Source organism: Brachyistius frenatus, unplaced genomic scaffold, assembly GCF_029030835.1.
Source record: "Brachyistius frenatus isolate BFR_SWC_R1_liver_20210118 unplaced genomic scaffold, ASM2903083v1 Contig_9, whole genome shotgun sequence".
Lineage (NCBI taxonomy): Eukaryota > Metazoa > Chordata > Actinopteri > Embiotocidae > Brachyistius > Brachyistius frenatus.
Genome location: NW_027210608.1, coordinates 3,446,675 through 3,473,492, shown reverse-complemented (window position 1 = coordinate 3,473,492; position 26,818 = coordinate 3,446,675). Strand labels below are relative to the sequence as shown.

Below are 26,818 nucleotides of genomic sequence, written 5' to 3'. Positions count from 1 at the left end.
GTGTGTTTCCATGTTTGTGTGTATGTGTGCAGGGCTGCTGCGGTGAGGCGGAGGCTCAGCAGGCGGGCAGGATGCAGACCACCTCCCAGCCCATCCAGTGCGAGCTGCCCACCATCCCGGTGCAGATCGGCTCGCACTTCCTCAAAGGAGTGTCCTTCAACGAGTCCGCGGCTGAAAACCTCAAACTGAAAACGGTACGCCGCGTCACACAACTGCTCCCTATTTCTGCTATTGCTCACCAGTCTCAATTAGAATAAAAATGCCAGCTGCGAAGTGTGTTTTATCAGTCTGTTCTGTCTGAAAGTCGTTAACTTTCTCTGGCTCAACAGTTTAAAAAGGCTTTACTGCTGTCTTTAGTGAAACGGCTGCAGATGTTGATGGCAGACTGCCTTCTTGACGGGTCACTGTGTTCTGTCTCCTCAGCACACAATGCTGCAGCTCATTAAGGAGGCGCTGGGCCAGAACGGAGTGACACCCAGAGACGACTCTCCTGTCACTGAAGTCCTCAACCAAGTTTGCCCATCCAGTTGGAGAGGAGCCTGCAAGACAGCCGTGCAGCTGCTGTTCGCTCAGGCTGGTCTGGTGAGTAGAAATGTTAAACACCGGGGTTGGCAGGCTTTGAAAAGGTCAGAGCAGTAGTGAATAGTATTTGTAACTTTAATTTTATTTAAAAAAAAATTCCCTAGCTTTTCCCTTCACTTCTTGAAATATAATTTAGTTCGGCCTGTTAAATCTCATGTTTTTAGTGCTTATGAGTGTATGTGTAAGATGCGCTATGGTAAACTGATCATGTTTCTCATCCATCACCACAGTGTAGTTGATCCTACAGAGTAGTGGCTGGTAGGGGGCATACCGATGTGAACAGGCCTGTCGTCCTTCACTGACTCTGACTCGTCTCCTTCTGTGTGTGTGTCTCCGGGGTTGGCAACTTGCATCCCATTGTTTGTCAGATTTGTAATGTAGATGAGCAGATCTGTCGGCTTGCTTTGAGGCAGCCGAGAGGTGTAAACAAACACCTGAGAGACACAAAAGGGAAGAAAGATTCCTGCGGCATCTGAGTGAAGGGATAGGCTTGCCTGGGCAGAACAAACAGAGCTCCCCCACCCTCTTGTTGAAAAGGAGAATCGTACGGAGGGAGGGAGGGAGGGAGGGGAGGGTCAGCAGCAGGACTCTCCTCGGAGCAACACCCGTGTTTATTTCCTCTGTGGTCGGCCCTGTTTTGTGTGTCAGACCTTGAGAGTGCGTTCCCATCCAGGCCTGCCAGGCCCGTGCTGACTGTAAAACCATCCCGGGTTGATGAATGATGTTGTGCATCAGCTCCATATCTGATCGCCACTCAACCCAGAATAGAGCACACTGCAGCATGCATGGACACACACTCACACACGCATGCTGTCATCCCTACTCCTGCATTTACACATACACTCACTGTCATCCAGTGACCCATACACCCTCCCCACACACACACACACACACACACACACACACACACACACACACACACACACACACACACACACACACACACACACACACACACACACACACACACACACACACACACGCACACACACACCACAGCCCTCCTCCTCCCTGTTTTCTTTCCTTTACACTCACATGACAATCTCAGTCAGAATCACCATATCTGCTCAGTTCCAGGCAACATAACTCACCAGCGACTCCCTTTTTCCTTCTGATCACGGCGTTCAGAGTGCAATGAAGATGACCTTATATTGTGCTGCTGCTCCTTCTTCTCCTTTACCCCCGGTGACCTTGTCGTATGCGTTTCTGACACGACCGAGCGGCTGTTTGTGTCCGTGTGCGGCGCTCTCACACGGCCGGCCTGGCTTTTTCCGAGGATACACCTGCTTTATTTAATAACAATAGGGGGCATTTCCTGCATTGCAGGAAATAGACTCCTCCCACTTTCCCTCCCTCTCTGCGACCCGGCTACACCGGTCTCGAGGAGCCAAGGCCACTTTCAAAGAACTGGACTAGCAGCAGGCAGGAAGGGTTGCCTGTTTATTGTCACTGGCTGATGGAAAGCGGTCGGTTTCCTCGCCTTGAACCGCCTCTCACTGCTTGGTGGGAAATTAATGCCAGACACCAGAGATGAGCTTTTGACTACTGGCTTGGAAAAGTGCTAAATGTAACTGATTTACATATTATGGAGCTTAACACCAACACTATTACACTGGAGAGAGATACACAACCCCTCCGAACTGTCTTAGTGGCTGTAAATGATCCAAACGTAGGAGAGAATGTGGGTTGACTGCACAAGTAGAATTCACAATAAGAACAATAAATGGCTGCAGAAGAAGTCTTCGTGTCAGGAGATGCTGACAGAGGTGTGTTTCTGTGTCTCAACAGGTGGTTGTTGATACAGCTCAGATTGAGAACAAAGAGGCCTACGCTCCCCAGATCACTCTGGAGGGATCCAAGGTGGTGGTCCAGGTTCCTTCTACATGGTGAGTACATCAAGAAACGATGTTTTTAGCAGCCTTTTTTTTTTTTTTATATATATAAGCACTCTTCCCATTAAATGGCAGCTATAGTTCAGAATGATTACAGATCCCCTAAAAATATCATTCTTGATAACAAACGTTGAATATTTGACCACATGCAAACACTTGATAATGCGGTTTGGTGCACACAACCGATTATATCGACCCAGCAGTGTGTTGAGTAAAAATGGAGTTTGGTTAAGCCTGTGTAGTTTACTTTATCTCAGATTTTACCAATCATGGAGTAAAACAGGTGCAGTGAAACCGTATTAAGACACCATTTGGAATATTTTTCAACACAGTTTATTTTGCACTAAAGATCCATTTTGAATTCTCCAACAAGATCAATACAACCGATTTGTTTGCTACACAAAGTTGGCTCAGTTTGGTCGATAGCTAGATGACGTGCTATTTTAGCTCATCGCATACAACTATTCTAACGGCTTTAAACCGCATATCAGCACACAGTTAAACATATAAACACCGTCAGTAAAGCTATGCAGTTAACTGCCTTTACAAGCCAGCCCTCCATTACCACCGTTAGCATTAACAGCTGTTTATTTACCAGTCTAGGTAAATAGACAGGTAATGTCAAAAAAGTGAAAATATATTCTCATTGTTATTTATATGCACATACATATAAGAAAAATCCAACTCACCTCTCCTACACAAGAGGTGGGTTAGATTTGTCTTGTTTATGGATATGGTGTCAGGTGTTCATCTTTTCAGATTAATGCTCCTGGGCTTTTATGTGAGAGACATTGTGTTGGATGTGTACTTCATGTCCTGTACGGTTGTGGATGTTTGCGTGACTGTACATGTTCAGGTGTCTGAAGGAGGACCCAGCCACGATGTCCCTGCTCCAGCGGAGCTTGGACCCGGAAAAGACACTGGGTCTAGTGGATGTCCTTTACACAGCAGTGTTTGACATCAACAGGTGGAAGGAGAGAAAGTGAGTGGACGTTAACTGATAAATGACTAGATTTGTGCTTTCTTAGCTCGCTGTTTGTAGAAGTTATTCACATACAACATAGTTTTACCACAACAAAATCAAATACATGTCTTTCTCCTGTCCGCAAAAGAGAGCAAGCCCTGCCCACTATTCAGATTCAGCTACAGAGAGAGATCCCAGAGTATTGCAGCCCAACAGACCTGCCTCCAGGGACCAGCTCCAAGACCTCCAGTGGACTCCCCAAAACGATATCCAAGCTGACTTCCAAGTTCACCAAGAAGGTCTCGTCCAGCTCCAACAGTGGAGGCAGCTATTCCATCCCCAGTACCCCGTCTCGCAGCATGCTAACTACCAGCATGTCTGAGGATAAGGCCAAAGGTCTGGGCCACAGCGACGGGAGGCTCCACAGCATCCTGCAGATGGGCAGCCTGTCATGCGCCGCCGACTCCACCCAGCAAAACCAGCTGGCCAACGGCCTGGTGGCCGAAGACCAGGGGATGAACCTGCCCACTGACCAGGAGATGCAGGATGTCATTGACTTTCTCTCAGGATTCAACATGGGCAAATCGCAGCAGGCCTCACCCCTGGTCAAGAGGAGGAACTCTGTGGCGTCTGCGAACCCCGCTGAGCTGAAGCCCCCGAGCGGTCCTCCACCAGCCTCCCAGTCTATCTCTCACGGTGCCCTGCAGCCCCCAGCACAGCCCCTGCCCCAGCCCCAGCCTCAGCCTCCACCCTCAGTGCAGAAGCAGCAGCAGCCTCCTCCGCAACAACAACAACAACAGCAACAGCAGCAACAACAACAACAGCAGCAACAACAACAGCAGCAGCAGCAGCAGCCCCCTCCTCCTCCCCAGCAGCCCTCCCCACAGGCCCTGCAGTACTACCAGCACCTCCTGCAGCCCATCACTCAGCAACAGACGCCTCCTCCTCAGCTTCCTCTGCAGCAGACTCCACCCCAGGTTCTGCCACAGCAGAGGGTGTCAAGCAAGTGGCTGGGCACCTCTGGGCAGCAGCCTCCGCCGCAGGGCCCCCCAGCGGGGCTTTCTCCCCTGGGTCCCATCGGACAGTGGGGATCCCCCGGACTGCCGGATCTGAGCTCGGACCTGTACAGTCTGGGCCTGGTCAGCACCTACATGGACAGTGTCATGTCAGAGATGCTGGGTCAGAAACCACAGGGGCCCCGCAACAACACTTGGCCCAACAGGGACCAGAGCGAGGGAGTGTTCGGAGTCCTGGGAGACACGCTGCCCTTCGACCCTGCAGGTGAGGTCCACCTTCAGGTTACATGTCCAAGAGCTTCCATACAGATTCCAGCAGATCCTGAGAACAGTTCACTCTAAAATCTTAATTAATCCAGACACTCACATCCAGCTCATGTGGCGACACAGACAGTCAGCCGTCCTTCAAGCTGTTGGAGTTGAGAGGTTTTTTTTTTTTGTGGTTTTTTTTTTAACAGCTCATTCAGTAGTTAAGGATCATAATTTTCCATTTTTATTTTTCCCTTAATGGTCAAGGAATTAATTTATTTATTTGGACAATTGAACAGCAATAAAATAATCAAATAAATATTACAGAAGGGAGCAAAAAAATCAAAAAGAATATGTGTTTGTGGGAGTTCTCATCTTTAATCAGATTATATTGTGATTGCGCTAAACCTGCAGCTTTGCTGACACCATCGTTTCATCATAAGAAACACCTGGAGAAGCTTTTTATGATGTACAGTTAGAACTTATGTGTCCATGATCCCAGGAGAGTAATGTTCAGAAAAGGGTGGTGGGTGGCAGGAGTTGATGTAATGATGATGTGTGCAATGAGGATCCAGCTGTCATAAAAGAAAATGAATCAGCAGACTTAAGTTGAGATCAGCAGCACCGAGGGACGACTAGACGAAGATTATTATTTTCCACAAGGGGAAACATACTTACAATCCAATGCTAATACATTGCTTTGTATTAATGTAAGTGAAACCTGACTGCAGAACAACCAGACAAAATATGAAATTAGACTGAGCTCTACTCTGTGCATTACTCTTGGGGAAAAGTGTCATTACATTATAAAATGTGTTCCCATGGTTTGTTATTAGTATTTCTACGCCATCTTGTAACATTTCAGCAGTCCTGAGGCAACCTTTGACCTCCATCTGAATAAAGTACTAGATAGCGGTCAGGCAGGACGAGCACATGTGGCTGCGACTGCAAGTTGGCGATTTCTGCTGAATTTAGCTTGTGTCACTTCCTGTTTTTACAGTGCAGCAGACTCTTTTGATTGCAGCCGAAGCCCATTGTGCGGAGTTGACTTACGGCCATTGTGATTTTTCTGCTACGGCAGACAGTCTGGCTAAAAGGATTGAGCTCCGGGGAGCGAAAGAGAAAAGCTGAGAGTGTCAGAAACTCACGGCCGTGTTTATTCTCCCCTCTCCACGCGCAGTCGGCTCCGACCCGGAGTTTGCACGTTACGTCGCCGGCGTCAGTCAGGCCATGCAGCAGAAGCGGCAGGTGCAGCACATCCGTCGCCCCAGCAACACGCGCAGCAACTGGCCAATGCCCGACGAGCAGCACAGGACCTGGTCCCACCCGGAGTACTACAGCGAGGGGTAGGTATCCGGACATGACATCGATCCTACCGCTGATCCACTGACACCCGCTGATGTACAAACGGGTCTTTTGAGTTTAGGTAATCACATTGACATCTTAACACATTTGTCTTACGAGGAGTCATAAGACAATATACAAGAAATGAAGATGACTGATTATAAACAAGCCATTTAGTCATAGAAGGCAGAAGTTCAAGAACACCAACAGTGTGCTGAATGGCCTGGTATCACCTTTAACTTTCAACAGACACGTCAGCAGACAGTTTTCCACCGAACTGCTGTCCTTTCAGATGTTTTTGGTGCATTCATTAGCAGCTGGGAAAGTTCTGACCTCCGAGATGGAAAATTCACCTGAGAGCCCGTCCAGCTGAGAAATAACTGACCAGGAAAGTTTCTTTTTTTTTTTTTTTCAAAGCTCAGAGGAGTCGATTTGACGTCACTCGACATGGCAACGTTTGCGGTGAAAGGAAGAGATATGCTGACTCAGCGCAAAACTTAATGGTTCATTTATGTCATGCCAATTAGAGCAGGGCGTTGTGACGTTAAACAATACTTTGCAATTACTTTCATTGTCTCGGCCGTGTTGGTAGTTTTTGCGTGTCCGATGTAATGTCAGCCTTGTGGTTGCTTAGAAAAGCGTCTAACTTCTCAGCGACTTTGCTCTGCTGACGTTACTTTGTTTCAACAGTCGTACAAACGGTGCACAAGCAGGTATTTGATTAAAAACCCATCATGTGAACGCTCTCGACTCCAAAAGGGAACTCTCACCTCCCAGCGGCTTGAATGCAGCATTGGTGTGTCAGTCTTGCTTACTAATCCTGTAAATCTGACAATAATGTTTTTTACAGTCAGGACACCTAAACGTTGGAGTAACGTTGGAGGCGCTCAGACTCATCTCTGCTTTTTATTTGTATTGCCGTCTCTGTTGTTTTATGTGCGTGAAGCACATCACAACACGTGTAATAAACCTGGTTGTTATAGTGGGCAGCAGTTGAGTTGAACTGTGGAAGGGTTATTTAAAAAGGGGTTTTATCGTAGAGTCGTGTTGGAGCGGTGTTTTGATTAGATTATTAATGTGACCGGGACCACTAAAATGCGAGATATTCAGCACGTTAATCATGACTGGGGTCTTTTAAGTCCACCCACGGTATGTGTGACGCCGTCCGGCGTACAGACTCGGCAGGCAGAAGTGAACAAGTCGTTGCGGCGGTGTGATGTCGCTTAAAAAGTCTGTACGATAGCGTCGTTGTTTATAAACAGGAGATCAGCTTTTGCAATGAAATAGGTGCTAGATGTGGAAGCTAGGCATCTAAACTCTACAAACACATTCAGCTCACTTTTAATCAAGGCTTTTAATGGACGCCCCTCTCGCCCTTTAGATCATCACAAACAAAAAAGTCCACATTTGCAATGTCATACACTACATCTTCTTCATTTTGTAGGTGTTAGACATCAGAAAAAAATGGGACCTCGGTATCCCTTTGACCTCCCTTTTGTTGACACGTCCTCTGGTTGTGTCCTCAGCGAGACCGTGAACAGCAGCTGGTCGGCCAATCAGGGGGACTCGGCCAGCTCCAGTGACGAGACGTCTTCAGCCAACGGTGACAGCCTGTTCTCCATGTTCTCCGGGCCGGACCTCGTTGCCGCGGTTAAACAGCGGAGGTAAGAAGTCCAGTAACAATCATTGTCTTCCCTCCTGGTAACACTTTGATTATTATTACATAAAATGCTTCTGGGGATGAGAATGCTTTGATGCTCCCTCTTTGAGCAAATCCTGTTTGTGTGAGCACCCGTGAGGTTCAGCGTGAATTTCTGTTCCCTCAGAAAACACAGCTGTGGTGAGCCGGAGGTGTGCACCCTGCCCTCACCACCTCTCCATCACATCGGCGACGATAACCAGGTAAAGTACGAGCACCTCGGGATCAATGATCGCATCAGCGGTCAGTTTTAGTCCCAGCCCGAAAGTGTTCATTTGAACTTTTTGCTTTTTCTTGCGACTTTTGATCACTGTCCTGCGTTGCTCCACAGGACAGCAAAACTAAAACCTGGCCTCCCAAAGCGCCGTGGCAGCACTCCACCCACACCAACACCATGCCCAATCCCAGCTCTTCCTTGTACCAGATGAACATCCCTCCTTCCTCCCAGTGGAGCGACTCTATGCAGATGCTGCAGTCCCCTGTGTGGTCCACTGCCAGCGACTGCTCGCCCTCCACCGGCATCACCTCTGGTTTCCCCTTCACCCAACAGCAGCAGCAGCAGCAGCAGCAGCAACAGCAGCAACACAAACCCATGACCAAGGGCTTTAAATCCTTCCCCCTCAAACACGAGCACAGGCCCTCCTACCTTCACCAGTACTGATACCCCCCCCCCCCCCCCCACCACCACCACCACCACCACCACGTTACACGAGCCGCCGAGCTGCAGCCAGTCCAGTCCACACCCGCTGAATTGGAAGATTTCAAAGCCTCAGAGGCAACGTTAAGTAAACACACTGGCTCGACATTTTTGTATCTATATTTTTCCATGTCAAACATCCCCATTTGAAAAAAAAAAAAAAAAAAAAAAAAAGAAAGAAAAAAAAAGAGATGTATTTTGAAGTTTTTTGAACTGCCATGTTTTAAACCACAAAAAGGTGCATGTGTCCCGGCGGCAGCGGTCAGCGGAGCGCTCGTTTCTCTGTCTGTCGAGCTGACGTCTCCTCAGACAAGAGCTGGAGATGCGCACGGCCGTCGCCCACCTGCTTTCTGCAGCTGAACGTGAGTGTGAGTGTGAGTGTGTGTGTGTGTGTGTGTGTGTGTGTGTGTGTGTGTGTGTGTGTGTGTGTGTGTGTGTGTGTGTGTGCGTGCGTGCGTGCTTGTGTGTGCTTATGTGTGTTGAGTGTGAGTGCGAGTGAGAGTGTGTGTGTGTGTGCGTGTGTGAGTGTGCGTGCGTGCGTGCGTGTGTGTGTGTGTGTGTGTGTGTGTGTGTGTGTGTGTAAAGGAGAGGGGAGGTTGGGATTAACAAAGGGGGCGGGGGTTTGAGATGCTCTCATTTTGCCCATGATAAATATACTGTGTCTACATAGCTGTAACTGCCAAATCTCATGCAAGATGACTCAGAATACAGCTACCATCTACTGTTTCATAGCTTGTAAAATATTGAAGTTGAAATATACATATTTAGTTCTTTTTATTAAGAGGCTTTGAGCAGGCTCAGCATAAATATAGTAAGTCACTGCAGAGGTGTCATTTGAGAGAAATACACTACTTTTTCAACAACTGACCAGAGTTCAAAGTTATAGCAGTAACTATGTGCCATGTTGGTATTGATAGCACTTGCAGAATATTATTTCCAACCAAAGCGTTGTTCAGAGGATGAATGGTGCTGAGGCGATGAGAGGCTGTCTGAGATTATCGACAAAGTTCCACACCCTATTGGACGAGAGCTTTCGGGAACATCTTCATTTCCTCCTCTCTAATTGGCGGTTGTTTGACACTAACTCCCATAAAACCTAACGTTTCCTCCGTTTAATAATACAATATTTTTTCGTGTACAATTATTGACAGTATTAATCTTATTTTTGTATTTTCTTACATGTTATACCATTACTGTATGTTAGTATTCTTGTAGACATATTACATAAAACATTATTTTCCTCCTCCCAATATGTGAAAAAAAGCACATTTCTTTCCTACAGAGTTGAACTACACCATCTATCTATAAAGGTTACCAAATATGCCATGCTAAACACTAAAATATTGTGTGATGAGGGTGTTGTTGTTTTTTTTCTCGAGCCCTTGTTTCTTCGGTTTCTATGGCGATGGGCTGCATTTAAAAGCCCAGAATGTTATCTTTTTGTGATGTTTGCGGATGCCAATGTTGCCTGTATTTATGAAATGACACCATGTTTTCAGAAAACTAACATACTTAACATGTTTACAGAGAATTGTTTGCTGTATATACATATAAATATATATCTTTTTATAGTTAATGTGCTTTGCACAATCAAGATATAGAGTTTGTTGCTTTTTGTCTGTGTTATCTCCCTAACTGTTGCAGCCTTTTTTAAGACATCATTACAGACCTTGGACTGTAACTGTTAGCTTCTCAGCTGTGTCAAATGGTTTACTAGTGGCTTCTACAAAAAGATAAAAAGTAATAATAAAAACATGTTGCCCTGATAGAAGATATGAAGGGGGACTGCTTGGCTTATGTTGCTTATTGTTCTTTTGAGCTGGCAACTGAATCTTTCCAAGTGTACCAGCAATGCAAAAAATAAATAAAAATGACTTAGCAATTCAAAATGTTTTCTGACTGGTGTTCTTCTTTCACTTGAAAAGACGCACATCGATTTAAACTGCTGGAAACATCGAAACGGGCAACGTGCACTGAGAAAATGTGGCGTCTGAACATAAAACAAAAACCATCACCGGTGACGACTTTCAAAAATAGAAAATGTGTTTGAATCTACTTCTTCCGTGGCGTAAAGAACTCGATGGATGCGTCAATAAGGGCCTCGGTCCACAAGATCAAACTCAAGTCTTCTTCAAAACAACCCGAAGCACACTGTACAGTTCATTAAATATGATTTTACATGGCAATATGTGTTTTAAATAACTGACAAGTCATCATCAGGGTCATCAGTAACCACCAATGAGTAACGAGCGCAGTAGGAGCCCAGTGTGTGTGTGTGTGTGTGTGTGTGTGTTTATTGATGTTTGGGTTTGTCCATCCTCTCTATCACTTCCTAGTCTTTGACCAATCGGCTTGCACGCCGATGACCCACTCAGGTCATTGAAGACCCTGATGAAGACCCTGATGAAGACCTGTGTGGGTCGCATTGTGTTCGTCATCTTAAACTCATCTCGTCACGTAAAATAAAGTCTTTTAGTTTTCTGAGACCCTCCAGTGCTACTTGGACCGTTTTAAAGGAGACGTGCATTTTTACACTTTACGCATCGATGATCCTTTTCCAAGATGGATTCAACACGTTTCACCTTCAAGCACCTGAATGTGAATAATACACACCGATGACGCTTCCACTCGTTTTATGTGTTTTAATCTACATTCTCGTGAATACAAAAACAAAAAGGCTCAAACTTTGTCCACATAAAAAAATAAATAAATCCAACATACGTGACTTGAGCTCCTGGAATGAGTAACTTGATCAAAAACACAAGTTTAGATTACAATAATATAATAAATATATTTATTAGTGATAAAAAATAGAACAAATCTTTCTCAAATATGACAAAGTGAATCATCGTGTCCCTCTGTGGCCGTTTGCAGCTGCTGTGGAAGCCGAGGTGCGTCCCGATGCGTCCCCGATGTGTCCCCATGCGTCCGGATGTGTCCCCGATGCGTCCGGATGCGTCCCCGATGCGTCCCCATGTGTCCCGATGTGTCCCCATGTGTCCCGATGCGTCCCCGATGTGAACATCAGCAAACGAGCAGCCACGAGCCGAGTTCCCGTCTGTTACTCCCCCCCTGGGGGGGTTCGTGCCTCGGAGGGGGGCGCCGTGCTGTCGGGGCTGGCGTCAGCGATGGTCGCCAGGTAGACGATGTTCCGGTGCAGGATCTGCTGGTATCTGTCGAGGGACAACAACGCACCTCTGAACAGCGTGCAAGACCCTTTCTAAAAAGAGAGAACCCACGTGGGTAGATGAGTGACAGGCCGCCGGCTGCGCTCACTTACTGCACACACTCCACGGCTCGTCCTTTCTGCATGTACTCCGTGATGCATCGTATCAGCTGGTCGTTTTCCTCCAGCAGCTGAGACCAGAACACACGCGGTACTCCTGTTATTATTATTATTATTTGTTGTTTGTTGTTGCAGCCTTTAACCATGCCCCGAAAACAACATTTTCAGTACAAATAAATGCAAATAAATGATATTGTGAGCAACAGCAAGTTAGCCGCTTCGTAAATGTCCTTCACTGGTGTCTAAATGTCCTTCACTGGTGTCTTACCCTCTGTATGATTTCTTGGTTGATTTTTGCCTTTCCTCGTAGCTTCTTCGGCACAAAGACAATAGACATGTTTGGGAGGTCTCGTTGTTGTTGTTGTTTTTAGCATTAGTTTATGTTTGTAACAAACTCCAATCTTTCCGACTTCCTGCTCCCTTTTCTTCTTCTACGGCATTAAACCGTCTTTCCTGTGTTTTTCTTACCGCCATCTCCTGGAGAGTTGCAGTAATAGCAGCAATCCTCAAGGGAAATACAAACGGAAAACCCGGCTTCTTCTTAAAAATCGTGTTTCATTTATCGTTGGCAGTAGTGGGAAAAAGTACTCCGAGTTTTACTTGAGTAAAAGCACCAATACAGCAAAAATAAAACCCACTCCATTAAAAGTAAAAATTTCTGCTGGAAAAATCCTACTTGAGTCAAAGTACGTCAGCATCAGCAACACAAGTTGAAGTACCAAAGTAAAAGCACTGGATTGGTCTCTCTGACTGATAGATAATTATATATGACATCACTATATTATTACTAATACTGAAGTATCAGTGTGTAAGCACTATGATACGAGTGTAGCTGCTGCAGGTGGAGATGCTCCTAAATACTTTATATCCAGTTTCAGATCAAGGAACAGCATATAAATCTGAGCGGTTGTTCTATAATGACTGGGCGAGAAAAGAAAAAACATTGGATAATTACATGTAATTAGGTATACAGTTAACTAATTGAAATATGTTGTATTCTAAAAGCTTGCTATATTATCCATTATGTAAAACCACAACTTTAAAAGTGACTATTGCTGTCAAATAGTAGTTAAAAAGTACAATATTTCCCTCTTAAATGTAGTGGAAGTATAAAGTTGCATCAAAAGGAAATACTCGAGTAAAGTGCAAGTACCTCAAAATCATACTTGAGTACAGTACTTCCATCTCTTGATTGTTGATACGGGTTATTTAAAGATAGCGAAGGTAAGCCAAACAAATACCGTGTCCTGTTGCTATTCAGTGCATCGTCCATGGGGGGCCCCATTTCAGCAGGCACCTCTCCAAAATTTACATACACACAAAAATGAGTGAAATGGCACCCTGGGTCCTCAGAGCACCAACAGTTTGAGCACCTCGTAAAATGTCCACTTGTGCCACCCGGAGGCCAAAATGTTTAAAGTGAGGCAGGACTGAATTTCATTGGACCTGGGAAGAAGTGTCCTCTATCGGTGAGACAATTATAGCCAAGAAGGCCATCAGTCCACTCTTGTACGATACTCGACCCTGCAACCACAACCTCTCCACAAGTCTGGATACAGGCCGGGAATGTAGAGCTCACAACTGTGTACAAATATTTAGGAGGCGATTTAAAAACTCCTCCAAAAATACACAAGAGCATAGATTAAAGAGAGGCACGTTTTCAGTGAAATTTCAGGGACACGTCAAATGATCAAAATAAATAAGGAAAGACATGCAAATTGTTACAACTCTTTATTTTACGTAAAAATTCCATTTTGTTGATATTCTCCAGAAAACATTTCCAGTGACTGGAAGGAGTAGCAAACATATGAAAACTTGTCAGTTTGAATAGTTCAGCAATACTTCGTCTCAAATTGAATCTATTGCGAGAAGCCCATATAAAGTGATGGTTCCTACGGCGATCATGCAGTGATCAGCTGTCTGGGCGACATCAAGTTAGACAGCACATTCTCAAATGGGCTGCCGTGTTTGAAAAGAGCACAAAAGAATCGAGTTCCACCTCGTAGTGCCATCAATACTTTTGTCAAAAAGGTAAGCTTTAAGTTAAAGGGAGAGCTGTAAAAAAATTCACCACTTTGAAGGTAATATCCCAAAAGCACTTATAAATCAGAGCCAAAAACAAAAAAGAAAGAAAAAAGATTCTCCCACTTCTCCTGAACGCACTGGCACCACCTCCAGCTCTTGTCCCTTTGTTCACAAGTCAGTTTAAAAAAAAAAGGAAAAAGAAATTCACTCCAGAGAACAATCAAATCAACAACAATGCAACAAGAGGAGCTATGAACAAGCCAGAGGGCCGATACCTACCAGAAACGCTGCTATTTGTATTGAACATATGCTTTGAGACATCATTGAATCCATTTACAAGACTTCCTATCGTCAGCGAACGAACCCTGCAACACTGAGTCCTCAGTTTTACAGAGGCCGACTGTAGAAACGGTAACAGGAACTATGTAATGACACACCTGTAAAGACAATTCAAAGGATCCTGATTAAAATAAACGATGTGCTTTAAGAGACGGCTCAGTATGTTTGGGACATAGAAAGGTAGATTTAAGAGGTACTGAAATCATAAAACACGTACTTATGGTTGACGATTACTTTAGCTCAACCAAACGCTCACATTTTTCTTTTTTGGCAAAGTAGCAAAGCATTCAGAGTTGAATCCAACTTGTTCGGCCAACTTTTCCCAAGAACTTCTAAAGAGGTTACTAATAACGAATGCTCTTTCACAGACACAAATCATGGGAATGCTCTTTTCTTTCGTCAACTATATAAACACATCCTGTCAAAAAAAAAACTTCTAAAGCTAATGCTGTAGACCACTTATCAACCAAATGCCTGGCTCTGATTGGTTGCCTGTGTGCAGCTGCCATCATTAACAGGCCAAACTACAAACCAAAAAGCAGAAACATAATTCCTCTGACGTGGAGGTGCGAGAGCTGAACGTATGATCTAACGAGTCTAAATACTGAATAGACTTCTCTAAAAACTCGGTGAGACGGTTTGGCGAGCAACAACTTTCTGGGGGTCAGTAAGAATACGATGAGCTAGATATACATTCATTAATTACAATATTCAGTTCAGACTTTGTTTCTTTCAGCTGGCTTTGATGTCACTACTTTATTGAGAATGAATGGATGTAAAATAATAGTAAAAAAGAAACGTCTAATGTTAACTGAGTAAAAACTGAACACATGGCAACCAAACTAAATCTGACCAGAGAAATATTCGATGCAACAGGCAATGCAGTGAATTTTGGTGCCAACAAATACCACGATATCAAAAACTGAAACAAGGAATAAAATAAAAAACTGTTTACTGAACAAAACAAACAAAAAAACAACTACAGAACCAAAAGCGGCACTCTGAAAGTGGAGAGAGGGAGCGGCACTCTCGCCCCCTGATGTCAAACAGTCCACCGTGGTGCTGGTGACTGACACCATGTCTTCATTCTTTCTGTCAAATGTTGAGACCAAAGAAAATTTCTTCAACGGAAATCATTTCACGACGAGTGGCTACAATTCATAGAGAATCGTGATGCTGCGTACTACGCAGCCACCTTGTTGTCCTTCTGGAAGAAAAAAATAAAAATAAAAACATACGTTTAGAACGACCATCAATATTTTTCGGTGCCATCGGAGCTCAGAGAGTTGATTACATTTACCCTGTATTCGAAATCAGAGAAATCCCGGCCTCCTCTGCCACCTCGGAATCCACCTCTGAAGCCCGGCGGGGCCCCCCGGGGGGGCCCGAAGGAACCTCTGCTGGACGGTCGCCCTCGGCCCCCGCGGGGCCCCATGAAGCCTCGGCCACGGAAGCCTCCTCTTCCTCGATTGTGCCTCAGAGGGATGCCGAAGGTCTCCGAATTAATTCGTCTCTCCTCTGCCCAGGTCGGCCTTCGATCCCTGAGACGGAGGTCAGTTATCAGTTGGCTAACAAACACGCCTCAGCAAACCACGAGGCATAAAGAGGCGGTCGGGCACCACAGGACAACGGAGAAACTCTGCCGCAATTTTTTTCCATTTTGCTCAAATTAATTACATTGTACAAACCAACCATCAGAAAGAAATACAAATTGAAGCAAACTAAAATCAGGCGGCTGTCGGTCACTATGTGACGCGTGTTTCACTTCTAATCTTCCTGCAGAAATACATGACGCAATATCAGACTTAAATTTAAAAACCATAAACCCGATATACAAAATCCTGCAAATGAATGCAACCCTGTTAGCTACGTTCTGATTTGTGATGCTTCTCCCAACAAAGCCCAGAAAACCAAAAAAAAACCAAAAAAAAGTGACTTACCGGGAATATCCTCGATCACCCCCTTTACTGAAAGAGATAAAACCAAAAGTCTGTCAGTGGATTTGTTCAGGACACTTCACATGCTCTCAGAGGACTTCATGCAGATGTTGTTCAGATCCCGTTTCACCGAGTTCCTCACAGAAGATCCAGTCTGACAGAAAAGTTGACTTTGACTGAACTTTCCGTGCAGCGTAGTTCTACGTCACCTGGAAATCACTGCATGAGCATGTGGAATAATATCTGGCGGTCAATTAAAACGCAGATTCTGCTGTTTAACCTGCAAGTGATCGTTAAATTCCTCCTTCTGTCTGATGGGCCTTTAAACTCAACTACAATTTATTTTTTTCCAACAGCGAATGCAGCCCGGAGACGTACAACTGAACAACATTGTGAGCTGGCGACATGTTGACGTACTTCAAATCATCACAGGACAGGTTGTCAAAGAAGGACTTGGTCTTGTCGTAGTAACAGGAGTTTATCGCAGCCTCGTCCTCCTCGGTGGCTCCTTCAGTGGCTGGATGTTCGGTGTCGGCCGCTTCCTCTCCGTTCAGCGCCTTTTCAGGTTTGTCATCTGTGGTGAAAGAAAGTTTGTAAAATATTAAGCGTCTTAAAAACAGAATAAAAAAAATAATTTTTTTTTTTTTTTTTTTTTAAAGCCTCTGAAAAACCAGGACGAGGGACTGCACGAAGACCTGAAAATGATGGGATGTGTATCCAGGATACGGAAAGGCTTTCACATTTTCACTATGCTGTCTTTGGGCAGCATAAAAAAAACAAACAAACAAACAAAAAACCTATAATCTGTGACTGATTTAAATAAGTGGAGTAAATTTGTACTTCTCCTGTAGTTTAACTTGTGGTCGCAAACTGATGCTGTGGAGCTTTCACTGGCAGAACTGGTGTCGGATAAACTCTATAAAAATAACAATAATTGCATCTGTTTTGTTGGCGTTTTTGAAACTTAGGATTTTCCCCACAGTTCTGATGATGCACATAAAATGGAAGGTCAGAAGATCTGACGCTCTAATATCCACCACTCGTCGATGGTGTCGTATCATCAGGAGTAAATATAACTCTGAGGAGAGACACCAACTTCTCCTTTCAGGTTGTGAAAAGGTTCCTGTTGTCTCCGTTTAGGACTCGAGTGCGTTGAAGTCGTACCTCTCAGCTTGAGCTTATTCTGGAGCTCCTTGTCGATCTCATCTTTGTGAAACTGGGCGTTGGCAGTCTCAAAGTCAAAGTCTTCATCGAACTTCATGGTGCCGTCCCTGCGCACATTCATTTTGCCTCTGCTGCGGTTTCCTCTTCCACGGCCGCGACGGGTCGACTGAAGTCCAGCTGACAAATAAAAGGAGAAAACCAAAACCCACTAATGCCTCTCAAAAAATACAGCATAGTCAATAAACATGAGGACAGCAGTGCTTTGTATTACAGCATGTCGTATACAAATAAAACTAGGTGCAAGACATTTAAGGACTGAATGTTGTCTTTAAAGAGCTCCAAAAAAACAAAACGCACATGTCAGTGAGTGGAATTAAGGTGATGGGGATCATTAACTGAAGGTCCAAATGGCTTACCAAGATGACGCTTGTTGGGATCGCGGTTTTCAACAGCACCCTGTTCATGATCAGGCTGCGACACTTTCTGAACCTCAGGAGCTGAACAGAAAGAAACAACATTCACCAGCAACTTAACTCCGGGAACAGATTCAGAACATTGGTGATGAAAACCAGCAGAAGAAAAGGCCTTACGTGTGTGTGTGTGTGTGTGTGTGTGTGTGTGTGTGTATTTATATATGCTTTAAATTAGGAATCGTACAAACACATTTATACAAGACTTTGTATAAACCCCGTGTCTGAAGAAGCTCATAACTACTATTGTTTTCATCCCTGCAGAGGATTTGTGCTCATCAGTATCTTATAAACTTAATTATAAAACAACACATGGACCATATGGGTGTGAAAATCAACCTCACGTCTGCTACTTGTTTCTACCTTTTCTCTGCTCCAGGAGGTCGGGGGGCTTCTGGCTGCCAGCGATGGTGCTGGTGGATCTGGGAGCTCCCGCCCCCATCTGACCCCTCTGTCCGACAGGTGCAGGTGGAGCTGGGGCAGCTGACGATGGGGCCTTCAGTGCCTGATCCACGGCGGGACTTTTTTTTGTTAAAGAGTCCAGGTGGGGACTATTGCGTCCTGCAAACAGACGCCAAAGTGAAGTAGAAACCACGCGACTGTCTGAGTAGCTTCTTCAAGGAGCTGATGGATGCAATGAAAAGTGTTGTGTAATTGTCTCCATTCGTCCCAGTTTGGACTCTATTCAAATACGCAGGAATCAAGTGCTGCTTAAAATTTGCTTGAGAAACACGTTTTGCTTTTAAGACCTGTATAAATATAATTCAGTCGTTTGTGCCGTCACTACAGAAGGTTTCGATTGATCAGGGAAGTGAACGTAAAACGTAATCTGTAACTTTTACATTGATTGCATTCACTTAGTTTATTTATTTCATTTTACAGTGATATTAAAAGTCTAAATATGGGCTTGTGCCCGTCTTGTCACGTGAAGCGAGTTATCACCCAAGTGTAATTTAAGAGCTTTTATTTTTTTGTCACGAGCGACATTAAACAGTATTATTGTTTGGGGCAAGGAACCATTTTCACACTTCACAATTGTGTGGTGTCCTGCGGGTCCACGGAGTGTCTTTTGACTGCGTGTCTTTTGAACAAGTGCTCTTTACCTCCTGCTGCTGCAGATCCAAACTGCTGAGCTCCGAGCGGTGGGACACCAAACTGGCTGTATGACGGGACGGGGGCTCTGCTGAATGGTGCGTAGGAACCCGGAGCCTGGAATGATGGTGCCGCCGCATTTGAGGGTCCAATTGATGACTAAAAAAAAAACCCCAAATACAGTCAGTTGGAAAAACCATGACGGCACTGATGTCAAAAAACAGCTCTTTCCGTCTAATTCACATGGGTGAGAAGTGGGACTGTACACGGACATTTTTTAACAATTGATTTTAGACATGGATGAATTCTACATTCACACCACAGTAATGGGATGCTGTCCTTTTGAAATACAACCCCAAGTAGGCTGTGAGCCTTCTTTACAACATCCATACAGCAATGTGATGATTCAGTAAGCTATAGCCGAGATGCAGTTAACAATTTTTGACACCATGAAACCTGTCATGAAATGTATAAATGTGTCAGCTACAAATGGACCAACTCATTAATGCTACAGGAGGCGATTGTGGCCATAACAGTTCTTTAGTCACAGCAAAAAGCCGACTTCTCTACACGGCCAAATTCTTTATATTTATACACGTTTTCCCCCACATACCAACAAAATATGGACTGAGCTGTGGAACTATGCTTGTCAGATCAAAAGTAATTATATTTTTTAAAGAAATTTATGGGCGAAAATGTGCAGGGTTATGATTTTAAAAATATTGGCTATTTTATTTACTTTACGATCATGATACAATGGGTTTCCCAGCCAACCGTTGAAATACAATTTTTGTTTTTCTTCAAATATGTTTGTTTGACGTAATAAAAACAGAACAGGCGTAATTGATAACACGAATCAATCATTGTCTCTGTGTATTTCAGGCGAGCCACTTCTTACTTGGCGGGCATGCTGGCTTCCTGGGGGACTGAAATGACACGGAGACCATCGTTAATGTCATGAGATGCACCTGTACCTTCCCTGCTCTGACACGTCCAAATGAATGCCAGGAAGGAAAGGATCGTTTCAAAATAAAAGTGTTTTAACCACATTTTCAAATTGCGACATTGTGGTTTTAAGTCCACCTGCTTAAAACAGACTTTTACGAGAGATAGACTTGAACTAAAATTTGTCACGGTACAATATTTTTTTATAAACTTCTTTCTAATAAAGAAACAAACAAAAAAACCTCATCATATAATAGAGATGATTTCAGCAAAAAGTTGTATCATTAACAGTGACCATAATGGGAAAAGCCCATGGACTTGCATAAAGAAAACTGTATGCCCTTTACCTGAAGACACTTTAGTTTTTCCACTGTGGGGTAACGCACAGATGTAATTAACAACATTAATGATGGCTCTTTTCTCCTCAAGCAATGACAGAGAAACAGCGAGAACACGTGCAAAGTGCATAATCCTGAATGAAATAACCTTAAAATATGACTTGTGTAGAAAACACACTGACTTTATGACAAAATGGCATATATATATATATATATATATATATATATATATACAGCCACTGAGATCACAAAGGACCTCACCTGAACGATGGCAGGGTCCTGAGGCAGGCTGCTGGGGGCTTTGGGTGGCTCGCAGACCGTTAGGTCTTTTATATCACTTCCTCGGAAAATGATGTACTCAAACACTTCCTCCCGGGGTGGGATAGGCCTGTCGGTGGGCCTGTCCTCAGTGCCAAAAGAGCGAACTGTTGGGGGAAACAAATTCACAGGAGAACTGAAACGACTTTAAACTTTTAGCCTCCTTGTGAAGTCAGTCGATCTCTGCATCAGTGTCAATCCTCTGCAAGAACAGCCACCACATTTTAAACCATTCATATTCAATCAAAGCGGTATTATTTTTGTCTTCTTCTTCTTCTTTTTAAACACCAAAATAATAAACAATTTAAGTTAAGCTGCATTTCCTCCCATTCGTGTCGGCTGTAGGTAAATCCCAATTAAAGCCCGTTTCAAAAAGGCCACTTTCACCCGGTTTTATGGGACATTTATTTAAAACTCGCCCACTCTGAAGTCCACGCCGTCTCAAACCAACACATTAACATCACAGCTCATTATCACGGCCACCTGCTCGAAAACAAAAAAAACAAAAAAAACATTTAAAAACGCAACTTCAAACCAGCCGACGGCCCCGTCGTCACGCCTCTAAGCCGACCTTACGGTGACAGTAACGAGGTGTCCCCACGTTTTCACGACCCGCCTCGGACTCAGGGTTTAACGCGGAGCTCCGAAACAACGTAAACAAAGGACGCCGCTAACGGGAAGCTAACGCGGCTCACGACGACGAAAACAAACCCCGAGTTTCCCCGGTTCACTGAAAGCGCCCGTTTCAGATCCCCGTCGTGTCCCGGTCGCAGGACAGTAATCCGGCTCTCGGGGGGATTAACGTACCTTTAGCCAGAGCCACGGTGGAGTTCTCCGTGTCGATGGTGTACAAGATCCCCTCGTAGCGGATCTCGGCCTTGGAGATGAGGCTGATTTTGCTGCCGATGTACGGCGTCCCCCCTCCGCTCATGTTCGTCCTCCGGGGGGGTTGTTTTTTATAAAAAAAAAAAAAAAAAAAAAAAAAAAAAAAAAAAAAAAAGCGCACTTATTTCCGCGGAATACGTCTTCTGTCAAAGCGGAGGTCAGACTTGTTTTCTCGGCGCTGTGACGTGAATGAGAGCAACACCTCGAGTCCGACCCGCTCGCTTCACTACTGGTTTCTACCACGACATGGCCGTTTGCATCTTCCGTCCCCCACCGCTAAGCATGCTGGGAAACAGAAAAAAAAAAAAGGGGCTGCGGTTTATTCTTCTAAAATCGCTTCCTCTTTCCCCCGCACCACTATCTTTTACTGTTGTAATTTCTCACAAAATGAAAACGACTAATCTGGCGAAACGTGGTGATCTTAGTGATACTAGGACTGAATGTGCCGTTTTATCGGCCGCTAACTCATATTTTTGATGAACGCAAACGAGTCCGTGTTATCGGAGGATACTTTAAAACAGGTTTGAGACGCGGCCACTCCGTCATATCGCGATATTGCACAGGACCACCCTGCCCCCATATTGTTAAAGAATACATTTTAGACATAGGCTTATATAGATTATTATTTTTATTTTTTTTCCTATGTATAACATAACAGTTTGTATTTCACACACTGAGCCACATATTTTTATGGTATAAAACTCTGAAATACAAACACCCAGGACGTTTGTAACGCATGTCTCCGTTTGGGATGGTTTTGTGACTGCGTGGGGCTTACACCATTAAAAGTCTTCTTTATTATATATATATATATATTTTTTAACTGGCTTTGAAGAAAAACGTGGAAAAATTACGACTATAATGCTCACTGCCCTCCCTCTTTTAGTGACGTCAGACTCATTCCCACAATGCCTAGTAACACGCAGGCGCAGTGTAAAATAATATAAGACAGCTATCTGTGATCAGAGATGGCGGGCGCCTCCGACCCCCTGGAAGATATGCTCTTTTCCGAGGTGGACGAAAAAGCGGTGAGCGACTTGGTGGGCTCACTGGAGTCTCAGCTTGCTGGGCAAAGCAACCCAGTGGGTAAAACAGACGAAAACGGAGGCGCTGGCTCTGTGGACCCCGCTAACCATCACTTAGGAAAAACGCGACCAGCTCCAGTGACCACCACAACACTAGAACAACAACAACAACAACAAGGACGGCGCAATAAACCCGAGATGCGCCCGGAGATCAACTCCAAAGACGTCAGCCCGGATACAACTGTCACATCTCCTTCAGTGGGCTGCGCCCCTTCTTTCGGGGAGCCCTCCGCCGCTCCGGCTGCCCGCGTGAACGCCGCCAGCGGCGGGTCGCAGTCACATGGAGCATCCATCACAACACCGACTGCGTCTGGCGCGTCAACTCCGGCATCCCCGCCAGTCGGCGTCAGCAGCGCGTCGAGCCGGAGCGCTAAGGTTACACCGGGCACGGGGGAGCCGTCGGCAGAGGCAACCGCGCCGAGGAAACGCATCGCGACGCCGCGGAGGAGCGCCTCGGCTCGGATCAAGAGTTTGAACGGCGCAGCTGTAACGACGAGGAGGACCAGCAGCGCGGCGGCGGCGGAAAGCGTTAGCTGCGTGGACACCGGTGCAACTCCGCCAAACTCCGCTCGACCGGTCACATCCTCCATCAACACTACGACTTTCACCTTATCCAACGCTAGCCTGCCTGTAGGTCAGTCGGCTATTGCTCTGGACCGGGGGACTCCGACCATTGCTTTGCAAAGACTCCCGAGTCACATCGTGGCCAGTATAGCCCAGAACGGCAACGGGACCAGTGTTACGGCCTTGGTCCAGCAGGGCGCCCGTACAGCACCCGCCACCTCTCCAGCCTCACAGGAGAACCCCGGCAAACCGGTCACAGACACCGGGGCCCCCAAAACAGACGACTGTCAGTCCAAAATTGTAATGTCAAGCCAGTCTAGTAGTGTTAACTCTGTAATAAACACTGTTTCTTCTGCTTCCCCTGTGGTCCCACCAACTACAGCTGCAGCTGCAACCACCACCACAATAACCCAACCTTTAAGCTCTGCCACGACTGCTGCGTGTGTCACAGGGATGGCAACCAGTACTGTATGTGGGACTGCTCCGACCACAACAGTGACCACCACTATTAGTGTGGTCAGGCCCGCAGCTCCCTCTCCAACACCAGCAGTGGCCACCCCTGCTCAGTCTCAGCCCCGTCCTGGACTTGCAGCGCCTCAAAGGATCGTAGCCCCCCAGCTGATTGTCAGACCACCTCAGCAGCAGACCACCATTCAGCTGCCCCCTGGGTTTACCATCCCACCGGGTAAGGTTTGGATGAGGGGGAACGGAGCAGCAAGGAGGTGCCGTTACCTCCGCTGTTATAGTAACCTTACCAGAGGCTCCTGGGTTTGGTTGTCAGTATGGTGCAGTGTATTAGGAGGTTGTGTGTGTGTGTGTGTGTGCGCGTGTGTGTCAAGTTCTCTTCTGTGTGTATTATAAGTCCCATAGTGTGGTTATTACTCTTGATGCTTTCATTCATCCTATGAGTGCTTTCAATTCTAGCATGGGTGGCTCCATCAGTGTTACTGCTATGATGTGCCAGCTGAGCTGCACAAAGTATTACATTCACATCAAGCATCCTTGACAACACCATATTAAACAACAGTGGATACCAAGTTTTCAGGTAAACCGCGACAAATAAAGTTTAGCTGTGCATTTTGATAATGTAGCTGATGCTTAAGTCTCTGATTTAAGTCTTCACAAGACATTAAACTTGACTTTTTGCTCACAGGAAAAGCTGTCACACTTAAAGCTCAAGGCAAATGAGAAAAACATTTGACCGCCCATCTATTCACACATCAAATAGTATTAACAACAATGCCTCTTGCACAAACAGACATTTGTAAGTTGTTCATCTCCAAACTTTAGTGCAAAAGCATAGACTTAAATACAGTAAAATACTCTACACTGGGTCGCAGTTTTATTTTTAGCATGATATTACTGCTGCCCAGGAAATAGCAACTTGCATCATGGAGACCTGTTGCCTTCCACAGAGAATCTGCATCACTTGTGTGTTGCTGTGGAGTTCTTTGGTTAATCAAAGGAAACTTTTGGACATCCAGGTGAATATTTCTGACAGTGCTTCCCATTAGTTTGATTAGACCAGAGCATCTTCTACACACTTTTTTTTTTTTTTTACTATGTAGATAACTTTATTTGTTAATACTTAATATTTTTTTTTTTACTGATCTACACTGTATTAGTGTTCCGAGAAGTGTATTAAAGGCTCTGAAGTCAATCATGTAACTTAGGTTGAAGGTATTAATGGTGGCCAAAATTAAGTACCAGAGCTACATTTGATTTCTCAGACTGAAAAATTATAGTTAAGTCAATAGCTGCATTATTTTTCTTTATAGCCCTGATGTAGTTGTCATATTTAGATGGTTGTAACTTCCATTGAATCTCATATTGTGTTAAGTAGTGAAAAGGTCGGGTAACACCTGTGCACAGTGGTTAGAGCGGTTTCACTACTGCACTGCTGTTTAGTGTTGAACGCTGTTCTGAGTCATCTGACCTCAGATATAATGGCTGTCAAATAGTCGAGAGTCTGATCAGAATATGCTGTTATTCTTTTTATTGACTTCATGTCTTTTCACTTTGTGGGAATTCTGCAAAGATAAAGAAACGTGTAATGTTTTTTTTTTCTTGACCCGACACGGGCTACTTCAGAAGCATTGTACTATTATAAGTGCAAAGAGTCAGTGCGAGTAGCTTGAAATCAGAGCTTCAATCGGGTTCCTAAAACTCAGACGGTCTTTTATGCACGACACTCGTATTACAAGGTCTTTGGATCATTCCTCAAAATGTTAACTTTCTAACATTAGATAAACATTACCTTGTAAACAGTGTTATATTGCAGTGATTCACTTACATGACCACTAGGTTAACTCTGCATGCAGTCAGTAAAATGTACAGTATCTAGCTCGCGGTCAATTCACATCCCATCCAGTGACAGTGGTGTTTTGAGGTTTTCTCTAATTCATGTTTCCTGCTGTTCTTCAGGGATGGTGTTGGTGCGTACAGAGTTAGGCCAGCTAGTAATGGTACCTCAGCAGGCTTTGGCTCAAGCTCAAGCCCAAGCCCAGGCCCAGAACAACATCTCTCCACGGCCTGCTACCCCCACCACAGGGACATCCTTCAGAGTCACTACGCCGCAGGTGAGCCTCCGCCACACCGCCAACACCATAGCTGCCATTTGCAGACTCTCACCTGATATCATTGTGTCACACAGTATTACTGCTCATATAATGTGTCTGTTCAGCAAGACCAGAACAAGAAGACAGTTTATGGTGCTGCTTAAAAGTGGAGTCACAGATTCTGGAGAAAGATTCTTGATATTTGAACTCAATAACCCAACAAATACACCCCTCCCCTAATTGCTCAACCAGAAGCTTCACCCCCCCACCCCCCAGAAACACAACAACCAAAACACAACGGAGTAAAACTTCAGCAAGGTAGTAGTTTAGATTAGTTTTAACAAAGTTACAGTGACCAAAGAAAGCTAACAAGGCAGGTAACGCTAACTAGCATTTCAAATTACGCATCAATCCAAATAATCCAAATGTGCCAGCACATTTTTTTGTTTATAGACTTTTTTTTTCGTGTGTGGTTTTGACTATAAAACCCTTCGGAAATGTTGTACTGACAAATGCTTTGAAATAGAGTGAACAACAACAACAACAACACGGCAGGTAATGTAACTAGCGTTTGCAGCGATACTCATCTGTCCTGCTGCTATAACTGTTTGAGAGATAAACACACAAACCGCCCAACTTGTGAGAGACAGTCCCTGTAAAAGTCACTAATCAACCAGTATTCAGCGTAAAAAGGGTTTAAACAACCGCAAATAGCGACTGAACTGCAGAAGCATTAACAACTCTCACAGGCAACGAACTCAGAATCACCTCATTAAAACGGACAGAAAAATGACTAGCTCTAAAAAAAAAAAAAAAACACCACTGGACTAAACATGAACACAAAAAGTGCGTGGCATAAAAATGAAGAATATGCGTGTCACTTTTTCACGGAAGCACACGCTAAAAAAAAAAAAAAAAAAAGTTTTTCAGACGTCACCACGAGGTAGAAGCTGTCATGTGCTCGTCTCACTGCCGTGTTTACGCACACACACGTAGGCACACCGAGTTCAAGACACAGTATGATCTAATGTTACCTACCTGTCAGGCGGAAAACAGAGCATCCTCCTCATCCGTCTTCATGCCTCGATCAGAGCACTTCTTTTCCCCCTTTTCATTCTTCTGACCTTGTCCTCTTGTCCTCCTTGTCAATGCTGTTGCGTTGTGCAAGTTCAGCACGTCAGCGTGTGCCAAACTTACCGTCTCTCTTGCTCCCACTGTCTCCTTTTATCATCTCCCTGTCCTCCTGTAATGTGCACAAGTAGGAACACCTGCTGTTGAACACCCAGTGTTGTCCAGAAACACCTTCTTTTTTTTTGGTTTTTTTTTTGGAGACGTTGAGGAGATATTGGTTAAATTGGGCCAAAAGTGT

The 26,818-nt window shown here is 44.8% G+C and overlaps 4 protein-coding genes across 9 annotated transcripts in view; 2 read left to right on the top strand and 2 right to left on the bottom strand.

The window, feature by feature from the left end:
- The window catches only part of garre1 (granule associated Rac and RHOG effector 1), a 30,100-nt gene extending 21,661 nt beyond the window's left edge, over positions 1-8,439 (top strand). For all 3 annotated transcript variants that reach the window (XM_069690370.1, XM_069690373.1, XM_069690371.1), the window contains exons 6-14: positions 33-194; positions 424-582; positions 2,371-2,468; positions 3,331-3,456; positions 3,587-4,719; positions 5,884-6,049; positions 7,574-7,711; positions 7,874-7,949; positions 8,078-8,439. In XM_069690370.1, coding sequence (XP_069546471.1) covers positions 33-194; positions 424-582; positions 2,371-2,468; positions 3,331-3,456; positions 3,587-4,719; positions 5,884-6,049; positions 7,574-7,711; positions 7,874-7,949; positions 8,078-8,407 — 2,388 coding nt within the window. In that variant the 3' untranslated portion in view covers positions 8,408-8,439. The remainder of the gene's footprint in view (positions 1-32; positions 195-423; positions 583-2,370; positions 2,469-3,330; positions 3,457-3,586; positions 4,720-5,883; positions 6,050-7,573; positions 7,712-7,873; positions 7,950-8,077) is intronic.
- Positions 8,440-11,071: 2,632 nt separating this feature from the next.
- Positions 11,072-12,170, bottom strand: ss18l2 (ss18, like 2). The gene is made up of 3 exons (XM_069690369.1): positions 11,998-12,170; positions 11,724-11,800; positions 11,072-11,616 (listed from the first exon to the last, which is right to left on the bottom strand). The coding sequence occupies exons 1-3, from the start codon at positions 12,064-12,066 to the stop codon at positions 11,505-11,507; spliced, it is 258 nt and encodes an 85-aa protein (XP_069546470.1). The 5' UTR covers positions 12,067-12,170; the 3' UTR covers positions 11,072-11,504.
- A 1,275-nt stretch (positions 12,171-13,445) lies between these two features.
- Positions 13,446-21,450, bottom strand: lsm14ab (LSM14A mRNA processing body assembly factor b). 2 transcript variants are annotated; one of them, XR_011310584.1, is made up of 11 exons: positions 21,165-21,450; positions 20,301-20,464; positions 18,768-18,915; positions 18,028-18,225; positions 17,611-17,691; positions 17,195-17,371; positions 16,448-16,604; positions 16,034-16,060; positions 15,394-15,634; positions 14,034-15,300; positions 13,446-13,916 (listed from the first exon to the last, which is right to left on the bottom strand). XR_011310584.1 is itself a non-coding variant. In XM_069690368.1 (10 exons), the coding sequence occupies exons 1-10, from the start codon at positions 21,286-21,288 to the stop codon at positions 15,277-15,279; spliced, it is 1,341 nt and encodes a 446-aa protein (XP_069546469.1). In that variant the 5' UTR covers positions 21,289-21,450; the 3' UTR covers positions 13,446-15,276. The 2 variants fall into 2 exon arrangements, 1 of the variants encoding a protein (XP_069546469.1); XM_069690368.1 differs by having other exon boundaries at positions 13,446-15,300.
- A 760-nt stretch (positions 21,451-22,210) lies between these two features.
- The window catches only part of LOC138616233 (transcription initiation factor TFIID subunit 4-like), a 93,020-nt gene continuing 88,412 nt past the window's right edge, over positions 22,211-26,818 (top strand). For all 3 annotated transcript variants that reach the window (XM_069690394.1, XM_069690393.1, XM_069690392.1), the window contains exons 1-2: positions 22,211-23,576; positions 25,316-25,470. In XM_069690394.1, the coding sequence (XP_069546495.1) occupies positions 22,211-23,576; positions 25,316-25,470 (1,521 nt within the window). The remainder of the gene's footprint in view (positions 23,577-25,315; positions 25,471-26,818) is intronic.

Excerpts from the sequence above, each read along its gene's own strand:
- ss18l2 (XM_069690369.1), bottom strand. The coding sequence starts at position 12,066 with ATGTCTATTGTCTTTGTGCCGAAGAAGCTACGAGGAAAGGCAAAAATC. Across the intron at positions 11,801-11,997 it reads ACCAAGAAATCATACAGAGG|CTGCTGGAGGAAAACGACCA; the intron begins GTAAGACACCAG and ends TTCTGGTCTCAG. Across the intron at positions 11,617-11,723 it reads CGAGCCGTGGAGTGTGTGCA|ATACCAGCAGATCCTGCACC; the intron begins GTAAGTGAGCGC and ends GTCCCTCGACAG.
- lsm14ab (XM_069690368.1), bottom strand. The coding sequence starts at position 21,288 with ATGAGCGGAGGGGGGACGCCGTACATCGGCAGCAAAATCAGCCTCATC. Across the intron at positions 20,465-21,164 it reads CACCGTGGCTCTGGCTAAAG|TTCGCTCTTTTGGCACTGAG; the intron begins GTACGTTAATCC and ends TTCCCCCAACAG. Across the intron at positions 15,301-15,393 it reads TCTCTGATTTCGAATACAGG|AAGGACAACAAGGTGGCTGC; the intron begins GTAAATGTAATC and ends TTTTTCTTCCAG.